The sequence below is a fragment of the Mesoplodon mirus genome, assembly GCF_964341445.2.
Source record: "Mesoplodon mirus genome assembly, chromosome: 13".
Lineage (NCBI taxonomy): Eukaryota > Metazoa > Chordata > Mammalia > Artiodactyla > Ziphiidae > Mesoplodon > Mesoplodon mirus.
The window spans coordinates 50,566,057-50,586,240 of NC_138989.1; the positions used below are offsets into that span (position 1 = coordinate 50,566,057).

The window sequence follows — 20,184 nt, forward strand, 5'->3', positions numbered from 1 at the left end:
TTTTAAGGAACCTCCATACTGTTCTCCACAGTGACTACACCAATTTACATTCCCACCAACAGTGCAGGAGGGTTCCCTTTTCTCCACACCCTGTCCAGCATTTATTTGTAGACTTTCTAATGATGGCCATTCTGACCAGTGTGAGGTGATGCCTCATTGTAGTTTTGATTTGCATTTCTCTAATAGTTAGCAATGTTGATCATCTTTTCATGTGCCTGTTGTCCATCTGTATGTCTTACTTGGAGAAAGGTCTATTTAGGTCTTCTGGCCGTTTTTTGATTGGGTTTTTTTTCCTGTTGTTGTTGTTGTTATTGAGTTGTATGAGCTGTTTGTACAGTTTGGAAGTCCTTGTCGGTCCCATCATTTGCAAATATTTTCTCCCAGTCCATAGACTGTCTCTTCATTTTGTTTAGGTTTCCTTTGCTGTGCAAAAGCTTATAGGTTTGATTAGGTCCCGCTTGTTTATTTTTGTTTTTATTTCTATTGCCTTGAGTGACTGACTTAAAACATTGATATGATTTATGTCAGAGAATGTTTTGCCTATATTCTCTTCTAAGAGTTTTATGGTATCATGTCTTATATTTAAGTCTTTAAGCCATTTTGAGTTTATTTTTGTGTATGGTATGAGGGTGTGTTCTAATTGCATTGATTTACATGCAGCTGTCTGTCCAACTTTCCCAGTACCACTTGCTGAAGAGACTGTCTCTTCTCCATTGTGTATTCTAGGCTCCTTTGTCAAAGATTAATTGACCATAGGTGTGTAGGTTTATTTCTGGGCTCACTGTTCCATTCCATTGATCCATATGTCTGTTTTTGTGCCAGTACCACACTGTATTGATTACTGTAGCTTTGTAGAATTGTCTGAAGTTTGGGAGAGTTATGCCTCCTGCTGTATTCTTTTTCCTCAGGATTGAATTGGCAATTCTGGGTCTTTTATGGTTCCATATAAATTTTGGATTATTTGTTCTCCTTCTGTGAAAAATGTCATGGGTAATTTGATAAGAATTGCATAAATCTATAGATTGCTTTGGTAGTATGGCCACTTTAACAATATTAATTCTTTCAACCCAAGAGCGTAAAATATCTTTCCATTTCTTTGAATCATCTTCAGTTTCCTTTATTAATGTTTTATAGTTCTCAGCATATAAGTCTTTCACCTCCTTGGTCAGGTTTATTCCTAGGTGTTTTTTTTAATGCAGTTTTGAAAGGGATTGTTTTTTTTTTACTTTCCCTTTCTGATATTTCATTGTTAGTGTAAAGAAATGCACCCGATTTCTGTTATGTTAATCTTCCATCCTGCTACCTTGCTGAATTCGTTCATCAGTTCTAGTAGTTTTTGTGTGGAGTCTTTAGGGTTTTCTATATATATAGTATCATGGCATCTGCATATAATGACAGTTTTCCCTCTTGAGATGTGGAGGATTTCATTCTGCCTTTCTAGCCACAGCTTACCACCCACTGACAGCACAGCAAATGTCCCATGGGGAGAATGGCCTTGTATTTGGGGCTCCTCTGATTTTTTTTTTTTTTTTTTTTTTTTTTTTTGGTACGCGGGCCTCTCACTGTTGTGGCCTCTCCCGTTGCAGAGCACAGGCTCCGGACGTGCATGCTCATGCGCATGAGCCATGACGTGCCATGGCTCACGGGCCCAGCCGCTCCACAGCATGTGGGATCTTCCCAGACCGGGGCACGAACCCATGTCCCCTGCATCGGCAGGCGGACTCTCAACCACTGCGCCACCAGGGAAGCCCGGCTCCTCTGATTTTTATTTTGTCATGCTAGCCTTCACATAACCAACATCACTGTGCTCTTTCCTTGAGGAAAAGGCCCTTTTGGACCACACCCTGTCCTCAGCCTGCACCATCAGCAAATGTCCTTACAGAGGAAGACATCTGGTGCTTGTCAACTCACCCAGGGAGGGCTCTTCCCTTTCTGGGATTATAGTTCACCTCACCCTAATTGCTTCCATTGCTCTCTAATAGACTCAAAAATAGGATTTCTGCAATTTAGCTGTTTTTCCCTCTACTTATTGGAGCAGAAGTATTGGGCTACTATGTGTTACTACTGAGAAAGTGTTATTCCTCTTCTTTACTACAGTGCAATACCCCAAGCCAGGGGGCCATAAAGATTGTGGTTCTCCTTTCTTAATAATCTTCTAATTCCCCAAGGTCCCTCTTTTTATTAGGTCAAGGCAGTGATTTTCAATTTTCTGATTACAACCCAGAAGTGGTTTATAAATCAGTTTAGCTACTTATGGCCAACATTTTTTAATAGCTTAGGAAATACTGTATGAAAGTGCATTGCTTAGTAAAGAAATTTTGTTTTTACTGGGTCTGTCTGCAGTTCATTGCAAATCTTTATAAACCTTTAAATTATAAAATTGACTTTTTGAAAGCATGTGAATCCAAATAGAAAAAAAGAAAAACCCAACACTTCTGTGACAGGAATTGATATCAGGGCAAAATTTTCTTTGTAGGTCACAACAGGGAATGATGATTTGTGTGGACAGGGCCACATCCAGGTCCCACCCCAGGACTGAATCTTCCTGACACTCAGGAAAAGTCGACCCCCCGCCCCCCGATCTGCAGGAGCTTGTCACTTCTTCCTTCCTTTCATTCATTCAACAAATATTTGCATACCTACTATTTGATAGATACTATTTTAAGTACTGGGAATACAGTGAATAAAATAAAGTCTCTGCTCTTGTGGATCTTACAGTCTCTGGAGGAAGACAGATTTTTTTTTTTTGAATATTCATGGTGTCAGGTGGTGGTAAGGACAAAGGGGATAGAATGACTTGTGGGCGGGAGTGGTGGTGCTCTTTTATGTGGAGTAGTTGAAAAAATCCTCTCTTGTAAGGTGATTTTTGAGCAGAGATCTGAAGGAAGTGAAGGAGCAAGTCAGATGAATTTCTGGGTTAAGAGTGTTCCAGGCACGAGGAAAACAAGTGCAAAGGCCCTAAGACAGGAATGTACTTTGGCACATTCCAGAAGCAGCAGAGAGGCCAGTTGTCTGGGTATAGTGGACAGGGGGAGAGCAGAAGAAGATAAGGTCAAGACGTAGTGAGGGCCAAATCACATAGAGCTTGTAGGCCATAGTAAGGACTTTGGGTTTTGTTCTGAGGTGGGAAGTTGCAGGGAGAGATGTCACTGAAAAGGATCAGATTGTCTGCTATGTCAGAAAGAACTCTGTGGGAACAAGAGTAGAACTGATGTATTGGGGAAAGGAAAAGAATAGCCAAGGATTATATTAAGATTTTGACTGAGACTCTGGGGCAGTGAAGTTGGCCTTACTGAGATGGGAAGGCCTGTAGAGCAGGTGCAGAAGGCGCTCAGCAGTGCAGTCTGGGACATGTTACATTTGATCCAGGTAAAGATAATGGATAGATATTTGCATTAAAAAACCTGCAGCTTGGACAAAAGTTTGGGATGGAGATCTAAAGTTAGGGGTTGGCAGTATATAGGTAGTTTTTAAAACCACAAAACTTCATGAGAGCACCTTGCAGGGGAGTGAATGTATTGTAGATGGACAAGAGGAATGAGGACCAAGCCATAAAAAACTCCACAATTTAGAAATTATGAAGGTGAGAGGGAATCAGCCAAAAAGATTGAGAAGGAGAGAGCATTGAAATAGGAAGAGAGGGAATTCCCTGGCAGTCCAGTGGTTAGGACTCTGCGCTTCCACTGCAGGGGGCATGGGTTCCATCCCTGGTCAGGGAACTAAGGTCCCACAAACCACGTGCCATGGCCAAAAAAAAAAAAAGTTACTATTTCTGAAATAGGAAGAGAACCAAGAGAGTGATGCCCTAGTAAGTGAAAGACTTGCTTCAAGAAAGAGGGAAGTGATCCATCGTATGGAACACTGTAGAGAAAGGAGGGAGACAAGTCCTGAGAACTGGCCGTTGGATTGGTGAGGGAGACATCGTCAGGAGGCTCCATCTCATTGTGTCAAGTGGGTTCCGGTGGAGATTGGTAGGGACAAGAATCTCTGATGGCTTCACAGGAGATCAGGAGAAGAGGAAGTGGAGATCATGAGTGTGGATAAGAAATTTTGCTGTAAAGCTGAACAGAGAAGTGAGTGGTAGCTGGAGGGGTAAATGGGGTTAAAGAAGGGTTTTTCTGTTTATTTTTGCTAAGATGAAACTGTGCTGATTGACGCCAAGGACACAAAAGAGAAAATGTGAAGATAGAAAAGAGCCACTGCTTGCAGGAGTCCAGGGGTCACGTTTAGTAGGTGGGGGAATGGGCTGTGGTGCACAGTGGAGGTAGAGGCTGGAGGGGGGGCAGTTCATCCACGCAGCTGGAAGGAACGGGGCGGGGTGCCGGGGCCAAGTCAGGCGAATTGTGGGTTGAGAGCTGGAGGCTGGTAGTTTGAGGTGGGAGAGTGAGGGACTTCTGGTGAGCTTTGTTTCTTCAGCTGAACACAAGATCGTTGGCTGAGAGTGAAGAGGGGGTGTTGGTGATGGGGGAAAGAGGAGGAGATGTAACGTGGAAAAGTAGGATGCGGTAGAGCAGCTAGATCACAGCGGGGAGCTGCGCGGTGGTGAGTTAGAAACTGATCGGCCTGGTTGCAGTGTCTCCAGTGCCAGAGCGAGCACAGACTCCTTGTTTGTCCTTGGTAGTTCCTGAGGCTACTTCACGGTTGACCTGAGCTCCCTGCCTCTGAACTTTGTTGTGGTTTAAGGAAGTCACCTCAAACAAGCTAGGGTATGCGGAGTTCCTTGTCTCATAAGTGAGTATCCATTCCCTTTGCTGGAGCCTCATTCCAGTCAAGAAAGGCCCAGCGTGGGTGATGCCATGGGAAGACTGATAGTGGTTGCTTGCCTTCAGAGTAAAGAATGAGGAGCTTTTTTTTTTTTTTTTTTTTTTTTTTAGGACTGACCCAATTTTGGACAACACTTGCGCATTGTTAGCTAGGTCAGAATATAGGTGTGTATACAAAGGGCCACTTGTCTAACACACAGTGGATGATTGCCTAGGCAAGCTTGCCTTTTACCTGCCTCTTGCCAGCCGGCTTTCTGTATAAGGAACAGATTTTACCCTCTGTGGCCTGCTTGTTATTACCTTAGTAACTAAGCAGCTGGTCTTAAGCATTTATGTCCTTAATACTAGGCCACACTATCAGATCGAAGCTCTGATTTTGGGACTGGGGTTGTTCTCGAGCACCAGCCAAAGTGCAGCTAGGGAGCTTGTGCTTGTGATCATAGCTCCACCTCTGTGAGCCTTCCTTTGCTAGGACTGGAATTTAGCCTATCAGGTACCTCTTGTCATGTTACAAGGGCCCAGGGAAACCTAAAGTCATAGGATTTTAGAGCAGAAAGGGAAATCGGAATGTGTACATTTAGCAGGTCTGGCTTCACAAAGTCTGGCTCTCATAGCTTCTGTAGGGACCTGGAACTGAATAAATGTATTTCATTGTGTTATCTAATTGTTGTTAATCCAAGAGGTGAATTGTCTAAACAGCAGACACAGAAAGCAAATAATCCAGACTCTTACAGTTTAGCCAGGCTTATGGACTGACCATTTACTTTTCCACCCTGAAATTTACTGAGCCTGAACTTTATGTCAAGCACCAGTCTGATGCTTTACAAATATTAACTCATTTCCCAACACTCTGAGATAGGTGCTATTTTCCCCCACTTCACGGGTAAGTAAATTAAGGCACAAATAAATGGTTTAAGCAACATGGCTCAGGTCACAACCACAAAATGGAAGAGACAGGACTTGAACACAGGCAGTCTGGCTTGAGAGCTTGTGCTCTTTTTTTTTTTTTTTTTTTTTTTTTGTGGTACGCGGGCCTCTCACTGTTGTGGCCTCTCCCGTTGCGGAGCACAGGCTCCGGACGCACAGGCTCAGCGGCCATGGCTCACGGGCCCAGCCACTCCGCGGCATGTGGGATCTTCCCGGACCGGGGCACGAACCCGTGTCCCCTGCATCGGCAGGCGGACTCTCAACCACTGCACCACCAGGGAAGCCCCAGAGCTTGTGCTCTTAACCACTAACACTCATACCCTTTCTCGTATCTAACCAGTATTACCCTCATGGCAGAGAGTGAAAATGTAAATCTAGACTCCGTAATAGTAGATTCCAAGAATCCTTTAACTGCTTACATTGTCTACCTTAGTGAAGGTGCCAGGATTCTGGAGGAGACTATAGCAGAAACCAAGAAACTTAGGCTCTAATTTCTTGCCTGGTTTCCCAGGAATGAGTGCATTCACAATCATCAACTCATAAGGTTGAAAATAATATTTTAGTGACAGCTGTTGTACACCTGAGTTAAGGAGAACCAACAGCTATTGTGGGCCTACTAGGTGTCGGTTTCTGCTGGGCCTCTGTATGTGTTACCTCGCTGAGGGATCTCAGCAAATGTGAGAGAGAGTGTTATCCCTGTTTTACAGATGAGAAAATGAGGTTTGTACAGCAACATTTCCCACTTACTGTGTTCTAAAGAATGCTGGTGTCTGATATCTCTCAAGGTGCCTGTTTGAAAGGCAAGGGATAGGGGAGGAGGGGTGGATTTTATGGCCAAAAATGTTTGGGAAATGCTGCTTTATAAAAAGCAGCATATATCCTTCTGTACTATCAGTCCCCACCCCTACCAAGAGTCTTAGTATGTTAAAAGGCTTTGAGAAGTCCTTCAGTAAAGAAAACCTATTCAAATTTGTTAATCTGGTGTTTCCCAAACATACTTGATCACAAAATCATTTTTTCAGTGGCAGATACTGAAAAAAAGTTTATTCAGTTGTTCAAATCATGGTTTTGGGAATCACTGTCTTAGAGTACTGACCTGCCAAGGTCGCATGGCAGGTGGAGCCGGGCGTGAGGCCCAGCTCAGTGTGTCCCCCCACCCTAAGCTCTCATGCCTACCCATCTGTCTCCAGACACCTTGAAAGTGAGGCTATTTTTCCCTGACTGCATCGTTCAGATATTGTTATGACTTTTTTTAAGTGTCAGATTTTGAGTAACCAAGTCTGGTACCTATTTCCATTCCAATATGAACATTGAAACAAGTATTATCACCACCATTCCTACCTTCCATAGTTCACTAGAAAGCCGGTAATTGGTTACATAGCCTTAAAGCTGTATAGAATTTACCATTTTGAACATTTGAGTCAACTTTTTTTTTAAATGTTCCTAATTTTTCCCTTCCCCAAAGACTCTTCAAAGTTAACTCCCACCAAACAAACCTATTAAATGATCTACTGCCTCCTGACATCATAAAGAACAGAATTGTTCCCAAAACTCACCCCTAGTCATCCTGGTTTTTCATGTCCTTCAAAAATCATCTCACACACTCTGTAGGTGAGGTAGCCCACATGTATTACTACAAAGGAGGAGGATATTCCCTGAAAACTGTCTTCTCTAGTAATCTAACGTGGAAAAACCAGCCTGGAGAGCAGCTCAAAGATGCCACTTTATGCGTTGAGCCAGACAGAATCCTCTCTGCCCAGGGACCAAACATCACAGCTCCCCTTCTACAGAAGTTCCTTCTTCACCGAGTGTGCGGGGCTTCTCTCCATCCCTCCCCTGCACTTTGCAGAAGTGCCATCAGGCCCCAGCGGAGGCCCACCCACTCTCTGACCACCCGTCTCAGCTGGGCCACATCTTGCTGATCAAAGTTCATTGTCACCAAAACAGTTGTTGGGAAGTAATGGTTTCCAGTCCTTGGAGAACTCTACTTTTAACATCTAGTTGTCAGTAGTGTCCTCAAGGGTTGGAGGCTCAGATCTCTTATGTCAGAAAACAATCCAGAATTGTTCATAGGAATGGTGTAAGGGTGGTATAAGCTGTTACAGGTAAAACTCATACAACAATGCCTAGTGCAGAGTAAGTGTAATTTATTTGCTGTAATTTTTAGCAACATCAGTTATGGAAACAGAATAGCCAAGGTTGATTTATTATAAGATAGTTACTGAGTGATAGGAAGTCCAGTTACCTTTGGGAAGAATTTTATTTTTTTATTTTTATTTTTTTTTGCGGTACGCGGACCTCTCACTGTTGTGGCCTCTCCCGTTGCGGAGCACAGTCTCCGGACGCGCAGGCTCAGCGACCATGGCTCACGGGCCCAGCTGCTCCGCAGCATGTGGGATCTTCCCGGACTGGGGCACGAACCCGCGTCCCCTGCACTGGCAGGCAGACTCAACCACTGCGCCACCAGGGAAGCCCGAGAATTTTTTTTTTTTAATTTTTATTAAGTTTGATAAAAGATAATTAACCACAAAAAACCATTCCATGTGAGAGGGAGAAGCTGACAATAATGTTGGTTCTTCCCTAATCATTTCTGTGACATTTATCACCTTTCTTCAGAAACCTCTACATCTATATTTGAAAGAAAAAAATTGAGGAAAACAAAGGACTGGGGAGTTTGTAACTTTTTCAAAAGTATAAGGAAATAATTGTTTTATATGAATATATGAGATACCTTGTCAAAATTCGAACTAAATTTTTTGTCAAGTAAGATAGCCATGATCATCAAGTATTAATTGATTATCCATTGAGGTGCAGAAAGATGGGTTTTATGTAAAATTGTATCTAACTATAAAACCTTTTTAAAAATCTATTTATGAGGTAATAGGTTTCTACTTTAAAATAATGGATAAAAAGATGATGTGCATTATGTGATAAAAGAATTCCTGGATACTGATGTGATATGTTACACCCAGGAAAAAAAGGCCTTGGGATTTCCAGCTTGAATAATTTGACAACTTGTGGGATTATTAATAAAACTAGGGGTAGCAGGGGAAGAGGGGAATATATGGAGGAATGATGATGGAGGTTTGTTTTAGATAGCAATCCTCAGGGTCAGGGGTGGAGTGGCAGGGGTATGTTAAAATGTTCGGGTGAAGAAGTGTTAGCATTAAGGAGTTGGAAAATCCTGTTTTTGCGTGAACTGAGTTTGAGGTTTTGATAGAATAGCCAGATGGAGTTGACTAGCGATAAGGTGGCAGCACAGATTATTACTATTTCTGAGTCCACTACATGCGAGACTCCAAAGTAGGTATGTGGATGCACTGTCTTACCCAACCTCAACATAGAGCTGACTAGTCTCTCTTAGGAAATTGTCCTCAGAGGGTTTGGATCATTTGGACTTAAACCCAGGCCTCTCTTTTGCCAAAGCCCCAGTTCTTATTCTGATCCCCTGGGAATAATACAGTTATTCATACTTATGCTGTTGTATCTTTATAAGAAAAAAATGCATCTGGACTTGTTAGTGCCTTATTAAAATAGTGGAATAATATGTAGACTATACATGTTTATAAAAATAAATGGGTTATTTGTGGTTTTAACTTTCCCCCCAGTTTATCTATCACACACAATTACTCCTTTTCTATCTACATGACATGACAGATATAGTTTGTCCCACTTCTCCCTTCCGGCTTACCTGCTGACAGTACCACCCATGACAATAGATTTAGGACTTTACAAATATCTATTAATTTGCCATATGCTTTTAAACTGTAGTGGTTCAGAGGAAAAAAATATATCAGTGCTTAAAATATTCTTCCTAATTCTGATGACTGTTTCAACTTTTTAATATAACTGACAAGTACCTAATGGAAGAATGGTGTTTACACTACACACCATGCGTAGGCTTTCCAGTTAAGCCAAGTTCCAGGTTCTTTGCTTAGAAAATACCCACCTTGAGCCTCCTAAGAAGTCATCAAAGTAGTTATCAATAGTAATGCCCCCTTATCTTGGTGGCAAATAGTGTCCACAGGGAGTTGTTAAGTTGCTTTAAATTATTAGGCAAACCAGAACTTACTGAGTTAAATACAAATCATAGAAGAACAGTTTGGGATGAAAGAAAGAAGAACTTAAAGGATTTCTCCATGAAACACAAAAATTACTTATATAAATAGTAAGACCTTTCTAGATCACAGAATCTTAGATAGCCAGACAGTGATTTTTTTTTCCCTCCCAACTCACAGCCCTTACCTCAGGAATTAGAGATGTAGTGGGAAGTTTAGATCGATTTTAATGTGTGTGTTAGATATGTATGTGTCTGTCTAGTTAACCTAACTCATGATATTTTCATTATTCATTGTCCCCCTAGATACGAAATGTGGAAACAAATCAGTGTCTAGATAACATGGCTAGAAAAGAGAATGAAAAAGTTGGAATTTTTAACTGTCACGGTATGGGAGGTAATCAGGTGAGTATTTTAGTAAAGCTTTAAAGGGGTAATTTTTGGATTTGTTTTCATATTCTTCCTTTTTTATTTCATGACATCATTCAGGAAATATTTTCTTACCTTTAAAGAGAAAATAATAAAGACCTTTAGGAGAATAGAGCCTTCAATCTAATGATTATTTTTTAAATGAAACATTTGTAAAAGGCCCTTTCTGAGAACTGTGTTTACATTGTTGTAATAAGATTTATTCTGCCCTTTTTAGTCAAACAGATGACAACCCTTGACAGTACACTCAGTATATACAGAGAACTTAAGATCATTTTTTTTTCTTCTCTGCAAAAATAGTGGTGTCTTTTCTGAGTCATTTATTCTCCATTACACTAATAAAGTTCAAAAAGCATGTATCTTGAAATACTTGTCTTTTTCCCTGCCAGATTCTTGGGCATATAAAACGCTAATTTATTTTGCTGTTAAAGCTTATATGTGTGCATTTTGTTTTTCAGGTTTTCTCTTACACTGCCAACAAAGAAATTAGAACAGATGACCTTTGCTTGGATGTCTCCAAACTTAATGGCCCAGTCACAATGCTCAAATGCCACCACCTAAAAGGCAACCAACTTTGGGAGTATGATCCCGTGGTAAGTTATCCAGTTGAATATAGGAATAAAATTGGGTGTCATTGGGTGTATTGTATAAAATACTTTATATCTAAAAGAGTGAATTCTTGTGGAATCTGCATATGGATCATATTGTTCTTATACTCCAAGAATTGACAGATAGGAAAAGTAATATAAGTAAAATAAACATGTTTTAATCTCTCCAGTAATTAAATTAGTATTGCCTCCAGTCCCTGGGTCCTTGTTGTTCCTATGTAATCACTCTTCCCTCTGTATGTCCTTAAGCTTTGCCAGCCACTGTGGTAGAAATGGAACAGTAAGTAGGCTTTTTAAATTACCGAATTAAACATTGAGGTAAAAGGTGAGATTTAATTAATGAAATTCTCTGGCTCAATGATTTTTCAGTGACATATATAATAAAACTATTTGTCTTTGCTTTCCTCTGGAGCCACTCCCTCTCCCCACCTGCTATATGTTGTACTCAAATAGAGGTACTTAGAAGCAATCAAAGCATCTCCAGTAAGCCTCTCTTCCTTTCCTCATACCTGGCTAACCTCCCAACTGACGCTTTTTTGCTCTATGTTTCTGGAACCAGCACCAGCATCTTCAATATATCTTTCTCTGGTTCTTTTTCTTCCGCTTACAAGCACTGGTTTTCTTCTTCATGTTGGGACAGACTTTTGTTCCTATTTTATTTTCTACATACCATCCTACCTTTCTCCTGTGCTGTATGATGGCGAGTGAGTGGCTGGCACTTGTGCCTCTGGTTCTTCAACCTGGCTCCTGCCTTGGTCTGACACTATATAGAAACAGCCCCTGGATGCAAAGCCGGGACATTCTCGTCTCTTTCTTAACTTCTCTGTAGAAGTTATTGCTAAGCAGATGATCTTTTAAAATCCTCTTATCCATTGGCTTTAGATGCACCACTGTTTAGTTTCTTCTCTTTGCTTTTTCTCTACTTCTTTTGTCTGCTTGGCTCACTCTGCTGCTTCATTCTACCCCCTCAAGGGAGATGTCCAAACCATGTTGTGACTTTGCCTGTCTTTTCTCCGTATACTGCATCACATACAAACCCTGGTCTACTTTTCATCTTCGACCAGCTATTCCCTGAACGTATCCTTTACTTTCCCACTTTACATTTAAGATCATACAGTTCCATCTGCCTAACAAATCCTGCCTGTTCCTGAGAGCCCAGAATTGACATCACTTCCATGGATCCCAGCCAGAAATTAGCTCTCTCTGTCTTAATTACAATTGTCTCTGACCCCTGTAATTCTGTGCTTCTTTGTAGTTATTTATCTACCAGTCTTTTTCTCCACTATTAGATACTTAGATCCTGGAGGGCAAAGACCATGTTTTATAAATCCTGGGTCTCCCTTCACAGTATCAAACTGTAGTTTAAAAAAAGTGTGTGTGTGTGTGTGTGTGTGTGTGTGTGTGTGAGTGAGAGAGAGAGAGAGAGTACAGTAGCTCAGTTAATATGACTATTGGAAGTGGCCTGAATATTCTGTTGCAGGGTTTTCCATGGTGCATGCTATTGCCATTTTGGGTGTAGCTGCCCCAGGTCCTGCAGGATATATGGCATCTCTGAGTCCAGACAGTAAATGCCAGTGGCACCCCACAGTCATTGCGAAGCCAAAATATTTTGAAAATTAAAAAGCCTCCCAATTGTATATGTTCATTGAAAAATGATGGCATATTTAATTAGGTAATATAAACCTATTTATAGTAGAATGAACAAATAGTGGTTTATTTTTTTCTTAAGTCTGGATGTAAGTGGCTTCTGGCATGGATTCAGTGATACAGTGATGTCAGGGATAACATTGCGGCAATATTCTTGGCTTTTTCTTGTGGCCTCTAGAAGGCTGCTACAGTGCTCACCGCCACGCCCAACTCAAGACAGGAAGAAGGGAAGAGGAATGTTGCACTACTGCTTGAATTGCTCTTTATCAGGAAAGCCAGAGCTTTTCCTGGATCCCCCGCAGCAGGCTCTGCTGTGCCCCATGGGCCAGAACTTCATCTCATAGTGATCCCCCCAGCTGTAAGGGGAGGCTGGGAAAGCAGGCATTTGCATTTCCAGTCTTTATGGTGTGATGTGGCCAGGAGACAGGGAGTGGGAATGGCCATTGGCAGACTGTGTATAAGATATACAGTCTACCACAACAGTTATTCAAAAGGGAGCTAGAAGTGATTTAGGATATTTTGAAAGAACCAGTTATGAGTGTAAAGTTTTAAAACCCCTGGAGCACTCTGCAAGGTGTCTTCCCTGAGATTAAATTCTAGTATTGCAGGCTGGGTTCTCCCAGAAGCAGACTCCACTCCAGGGTCAAGCTTAGTGTTCAGGATGTTTATTAGGGAGCATCCTTCAGATCAACACCTGTGAAAAGGGAGACAGAAGAATTGGCAGAGGGAAGAGTCAAGCTGCGATGTGGGTCCCACAGTCTGAGCTGACTGCACAGGGAGCTCCGGACGGCCCATCAGAGTTGTCCTGCCTCCATCAGTTGAAAACTGCAGTCTGGAAGAATAACACTTATGTCAGTGATGTATAATCTAAACCTAAAGTCATGAAATCTTAGATTTCAAAGGAACCCTAGAAATAAAATTCAGGACCTTGTTTTTAATACATGTAGACATTGAAGCCCAGAATGGAAGTTAATTGCCCAAGGTCACAGAGCAGGTAAATGGTGTTACCAGATCTCAGACAGACCTGGGATTCTTAATCCAGGATTCTTTGCACAATACCATACTATCTTCTATTAAATTTGTATATTATATCTTTGTCTTGTTTATAGTATATATTGCAGAGAGTTTACAACACCAGGCTCTTTTGCTTTGACTACTTGTAGCTGTCCTTTCTGGAATGAAAATGTAAATTTTGACATAGTTACATCTAGGGATTAGGGGTAGAGGGCAGCAAATTATTCTAGGTTGCAGTTGGACTTTATGCAATGATAACTATAGCTTTCATCCTCCTTTCAGAGGTTACAATCAGCCTGTTGCCTTAGTTACACTCTTTCTGTGTGGAAACTAGTCCGTGCTGATGGATCCTCTGCTGAGTACGGTGACCACAGTCCCCACAGAGTCACGAGCCACAGAACTCTGCCCCAGCTGTCAGCAGCCAGAGAGCTGTGTCTGGAACAGGGCTCTTCACCAGAGTCCTGGTCTTCTGAAGGGACGTTAGCTTCCTGAAATTATAAGGATTCTGTCTTAATTTTGAGCAGTTAAATACCCAGCATGTATCAGTAACCTCTGTCTTTGTTACAAGTTTATTTTAATGGTTCTCAATAAGTGAAATAATGAGACATTTTTAAAAATTAGGGTGATAAAGACCAATTTCCCAACTAAGTTTTTTGTTGTGTTTTTTTATTTTTATTAATACAGTGGGCCTGATGAAGGTGGCCACTCAGAGAAGCTTTGAAGGGCCTTCTGGAATGTTTGGGAGGTTCTTTTTAAAGTGCTTTGTTTTTGTCTTACAAATGACCAAAGGCCTTAGCAGCAAGCTGTGTGCTTCGGCTCTCTGTCCGTGGCTGCTCAGGATGTTGTAGTGCCTCTGAGCTGGGCGGCACTTTCTGTTCATTATCTTAACGTTTCCGCACAACTCTAGAAGTATTCTTGTCCCCATTTTATAGATGAGGAACCTGGGGCTGAGAGAGGTTTCTGCTCAGGGGCATATTGTTGACATGTGACAAATCTGGGGTTCACTACAGAAATGTCTGACTGCAAAGTGCATCCTCTCAAAACAAACTACACAGCATCTGCATAAAAGTAAAAACAGCCCCAGCCATGCTGACTTTTCCCGGTCTTTTTATGTATGTATGTATGCATGTATGGCTGCGTTGGGTCTTTGCGCAGGCTTTCTCTAGTTGCGGAGAGCGGGGGCTACTCTTCGTTGCGGTGCGCAGGCTTCTCATTGCCATGGCTTCTCTTGTTGCAGAGCATGGGCTCTAGAGCGCAGGCTCAGTAGTTGTGGCGCATGGGCTTAGCTGCTCTGCAGCATGTGGGATCTTACCAGACCAGGACTCGAACCCGTGTCTCCTGCATTGGCAGGCAGATTCTTAACCACTGCACCACCAGGGAAGCCCTTCCCGGTCTTCTTGTTATGCATTTTTTGGAACTAAAGTAAAGTATCTAACACTGACCCTTCGATATTACTGAAGTCAGTGTTGAGAGTAAACTGTGACATCTGCGAATGTCATGGACATTCACATGGACACATTCACATGGACACATTCACATGGACCATAACACAGAAGTACCTGAAAGCTAAAGTAGCTGTATTGCATACAGTCATTAGGTTTTGCTTTGTTTGAAGTTCAAATAGGTACAAAAGAGGCCTTATGAAAATGAAAGGTTCCTTATGAAAATTAAATGAGATAAAAGAATTACATTAAAATAGAGCCGTGAGTAAAAATGTGTTAATAAACATATTTCCTTATAGTTACATACTTATTAGGATAATGCTTAATGCAAATTCCTACATAGCTGCTTTGGAGTTCTTCACCTGACCAGGGCTTGGTATCAGATTCATTAGTATGGTCAGTATGTGTCTGTTAACTCTCATCTGTCATGTTCTTTTGAAATTATCCTAAAAATCAACATGACAGCGTCAAGTCTGGAATGCAGACAAGTAGAGAGGAAGGTATATAGCCACATCTAACAGCCACTTATTAAGGACTGTTTTATAAATCTTATGATTTCGAGTCTTCAAAAAGACCTGAGTTTCTAAGAACTTGAAGCTTGGAATCACAGAATTAATTTGAACAGCCTTATCATGGGAAAATGAAGCAGTTTTGAGATAGCTTTTTGAAATTAGGTTGAGGATCCTAAATTAGGAATCACTAATCTGATCACTTTTTTAGGAAACTGAAGCACAAAAAAGTAAAATTTCTCACAGTATTACAGAGCTTATGGCAGAATTGGGACTTAGAATTGAGGTCATCTGACTGCAAATCCAGCAGAATGCACTGTACCCCCAGTGCCTTTCTCCCCCAACATAGCTCTTAATGCTGTCTCTACACGGATACATTTCTCCATTGTCTTAAATAATTTATATTTCAAAAACAAAACCTTTTTCTACAGAGGAATTTCATAATCACAAAAAATGGTTGAGGTGGTTTGGTTTTGTTTTCCACTTTCATATTAAGACTTCTTTCCCGTCATTTTCAGAAATTAACCCTGCAGCATGTGAACAGTAATCAGTGCCTGGATAAAGCCACAGAAGAGGACAGCCAGGTGCCCAGCATTAGAGACTGCAGTGGAAGCCGGTCCCAGCAGTGGCTTCTTCGAAATGTAACCCTTCCAGAAATATTCTGAGACCAAATTTACAAAAAAAGAAAAAAATAAGGATTGACTGGGCTACCTCAGCATACATTTCTGCCACATTCTTAAGTAGCAAAAAAGGAAGTGCTTTCCTCCTGCAGGATGTAAGGTTTATCAGCCATTAAAACTTAAACTGCTCTCTCTTTCACTAGCTGTGAACCGGCCTTCCTGTCCAAGGACGTGAAACTACGTAGTAGCGAGATTGTGCACACTGATGTTTACAAGATTAAAAGAGTCTTTCATCAAGAATCATTGTAAAGAATATTCAGACTGAAACAATCTACGAAATGTGCTTTCCAGAGAGCTGCACCTTTTATGGTTTGCTTGCACATCAGTAATTTCTGCTGAATGTGCTGTTATAATGAAGAGATGTCCAAGATTTTTTTTCTGATTAGAACTGGTAGCCAGTATATTAAATATTGATATAAAAATAAATGAAAAAGAACTGGAACCAGATTCAGAATCATGAAAACATTTTTACAACAATTTAAAAAACTATATTAAACAGGGTTTAAAGGAGATTAAAACAGAACTATGAGAAGTACAATTTGTTATAGTATGGTATCAAATTTCTATATAGATTTTATACCTCAGTGGGGGAAAATAACTGATTCCAATGACATTCATTCTGTTTTCATCTGTGATAGTCATGGATGCTTTTTTTTTCCTTGGGGTGCTGAAATTGAGCTGAAAAAGTGGCTCCTTGAACGTAGTTTTAATTGCTTTCTACAGTTGTTTTTATTATTTGGTTTGTGGGCTGTTGGAATTGTAATTTTTAATTGCCTTCAAAAAATGGAGATTTAAAATAATGTCTGGTTTCACTGAACAAGTTTGATATCTCAGTTGCTCTTGGGTCAACTGGCTTATAGACTTTCTCTCACACACAAATTTCTTATTAGATTTTCAACTTCCTAACTTGATTCAACTGATTATGTTTAATACCCAAGATTCATACTACTGTACTACAGATTTGTTTTCACAGCAATAAATCTTCTGTTCTTTGTTTATGATTCCACTCAATAGACGGCCTGCAGAAGTGATTTATTATTTGGGTATTATTTGGAGATGATACGTTTGATGGTTTTTTGGAAAAAACTTTTTTCACTCCATACTCATGTGCTTCATTGTCAAGTGCATATTTAGATTAGGTTCTTGAATTGTAATGTTGATCTGCTGCTTTTTTTTTTAATAAAATTTGACTGAAAATGTTTAATTGGCATTTTTTAATGAGTTAGCTGAAGAAGTGCAGCTGCTATTCCATATTATTTTAGTCCTGCATTTCTTCCCTAAATTCCATTTAGGTTAAATCTGTTTTATTTTTCTGATTTTTAATACAAGATAACCTGAGTATTGATTAAAGTTGAGTATCAAATTGTTTTAATCATCGAAAGAAAATCTGATTGTGACATTTTTCCTGATACATGAAGCAGTCCATTGGCAAAAGTGCATATATTTTTCTTCCTATTTGTAAGATTATATTTAATGATATTTTCTTTGTCAAAGGCTCTCACTGCAGGCAGTGCTGTTTCTTGTGCCTAAAACGTTTCTGAAAGTTGTTGCATCACTAATAATGATGCTTGCCAAGTTGCGTGTACAGAAGGTTTCTCATATCCTATTCAAGTTAGTATCAAGCACATGTGGATGCTTTAAGATGAGGCTGTAGTACAGAATGCATAAATTTTCTCCCCAGTGAGACAAAGGAGGTGCTGGATGGGGGTTTTTCCTATTCCATGAGCTGTGTTAATTCTCTCTTTGGTAGGCCTTATGCTTGAATAAACCAGATGTCTAATCAATAAATTATTTTCATGCTCAGAATTTCAGGTTTTTGTACTTTAGTGTAGGTTGGTCTTACTTCTTACTGTAAGAAAACTTAACAGCAATGTGATTTAAGGTTTTGTTGTGTTTTTTAAGAGGGGGATGTGAGTGATTTAATTCATGGGTACTTTTAGAATCCGATAGATAATCCCATTGCCTTTATTTTTCTAATTAAAGAATTCCTAAGTACTTTGAAAATATAAAATATTCCTGAATAGTTTTGCTTTACATAGGTTTTATTTGAAGTTAAAATAGATCCCTGTTCTTTATAGCTCTTTGTAGATTAGGCAGTGTGCTAAACACTGTTAAAAATTAAATTGGGAAGGAATGAATGAAAAAGCAAAGGATGAAAAGATGGGATTATTACTTGACTAGTGAATCATTTGTAAATGTGACAGTTAAGGACAATTTGAATCTCACCAATCTATTCACCCTACTTCAATCCCAACCCATTTTAATATGTCTTTCTGTTCTAATTGGGATCTTGAAAAATAGTACTTTGTTCACCATTCTGCAAATAAAAGGCAGCATGTAGGTCATGTCCTCATTTCCGTATTCTACATTCAGCTGAAAAACAAAGGTTCCTCTGTAAAGATTTGGTGCTGTCTCCGTTTTTTAAGAACTATACCAAGAACAAATTTAACTCCAGAATTACATATTCTGCAAAGGAGAAGGAAATCGGAAAGAAGGTAGTATTTCTGAGGTGATAACTGTAAAAAGAGGTATACAAAGAGTGAATCACTTTTTACTGTTCGGAAAATCAGATGTTTCCAATTATATGACACTGCTCCTATTCTCTGATTTCTTGAAGTGTTTGCTTGATAAATCTACCAGAACTGACAATTTTGCAGGATATGAGGCAAAACTCAGTTGTACTGTCTATACACTAGCAACAAACAATTGAGAATTAAATTTTAAATATATAATTTATCATCAAAGAAGTCAAATACCTCAAAAGTAAGGTAACGAGAGGTGCAAGACTTCTACCCGGAAAACTACAAAACATTGCTGAGAGAAACTGTAGAACACTGCAGTCGATACGTTATGTTCATGAATTGAAAGACTACACACTGTTAAGATCTCATTGCCCACAAATTGATCTACAGATCCAATGAAATCAAAATATGAGGCTTTCTTGTAGAAATTGGGAAATATATATGAAATGCAGCAGACCCAAAATAGCCAAGAAAATCTTGAAGAAGAAAAAAAAAGTTGGAAGACTTTACTCGATTTTATGACTTGCTTTAAAGCTACAGAAATTGAGTGTGGTACTGGAGTTAGGACAGACATAGATCAATGGATAGAATAGAGAGTCCAGAAATAGATCCACACATATATAATTACTGACTTTTCAACAGAAACACCAAGCAATTCAGTAAGTTGTTATGGAATGTGTTTTCAGTTGGACCTGGAATAATGATACCTGTATGAGAAAACACCAAACATTGATGCTTTAATGCAATGTGCATTTATTCAAAATGGATCAGAGACCTAAATGTGAAGGGCAAAGCAAATCTAGAAGAAAACAGAGTATCTCCATGACTCTCAGGATAGGCAGGTACTTTAGGACACAAAAGATGTCAACCGTAAAAGATAAAAACAGATAAATTTCACCAAAATTAAACCCTTTTCATCAAGAAGATACTATTAAAGTGAAAAGGCAAGCCATGACCAAGGAGAAAACATTTGCAATACATGTAAATGACAAAGGATTCATATGCAGAAAAACAACTTGTAAAAGCCATTTCAAAAGCAGCACAATATAAAAATCAATGACTTGAATACACACTTCACAGAAGCTATCCAAATGTGCAATTAGCACAGGAAAAGGTGCCCAACATCAGTCATCAGGGAATGCAAGATGAAACCACAAGGAAGTCACACTGCATGCCTGCTGAATGGTGAGAATGTGGAGCAACTGGTGCATGTCAATTGGTATTGTCACCTTGGGAAACAGCTTGCCAGTTCCTCATAAAGGTAAACATATGCCTACCCCATGACTCAGTGACTCTACTTCCACAGATACAATGAAGAGAGACGAGTATATGGGCCCACAGCAAGATTTGTGCAAGAATATTCTCATAGTTCCAAACTGGGAACTACCCAAATATCCATCAACAAGTTAGTGGATTATCAAACTAATGGTACATTTATACACTGGGATATTAGTCTGCAAGTTTAAAAAGTGAATTCCTGATAGAACAACAAAGATAAGTCTAAAAAATGTTGAACAAAGAAAGCTAGACATGTTACATTTATATCAAGTTCAAGAACAGGCAAAGCAAATACAGAGTGGTTACTT

General features: G+C 40.0%; 1 protein-coding gene across 2 annotated transcripts in view; it reads left to right on the forward strand.

The window, feature by feature from the left end:
- GALNT1 (polypeptide N-acetylgalactosaminyltransferase 1) overlaps window positions 1-17,882 on the forward strand; it is a 125,932-nt gene extending 108,050 nt beyond the window's left edge. For both annotated transcript variants that reach the window (XM_082641538.1, XM_082641537.1), the window contains 3 exons: window positions 10,054-10,152; window positions 10,635-10,769; window positions 15,915-17,882. In XM_082641538.1, the coding sequence (XP_082497664.1) occupies window positions 10,054-10,152; window positions 10,635-10,769; window positions 15,915-16,061 (381 nt within the window). In that variant the 3' untranslated portion in view covers window positions 16,062-17,882. The remainder of the gene's footprint in view (window positions 1-10,053; window positions 10,153-10,634; window positions 10,770-15,914) is intronic.
- The last annotated feature ends 2,302 nt before the right edge of the window (window positions 17,883-20,184 follow it).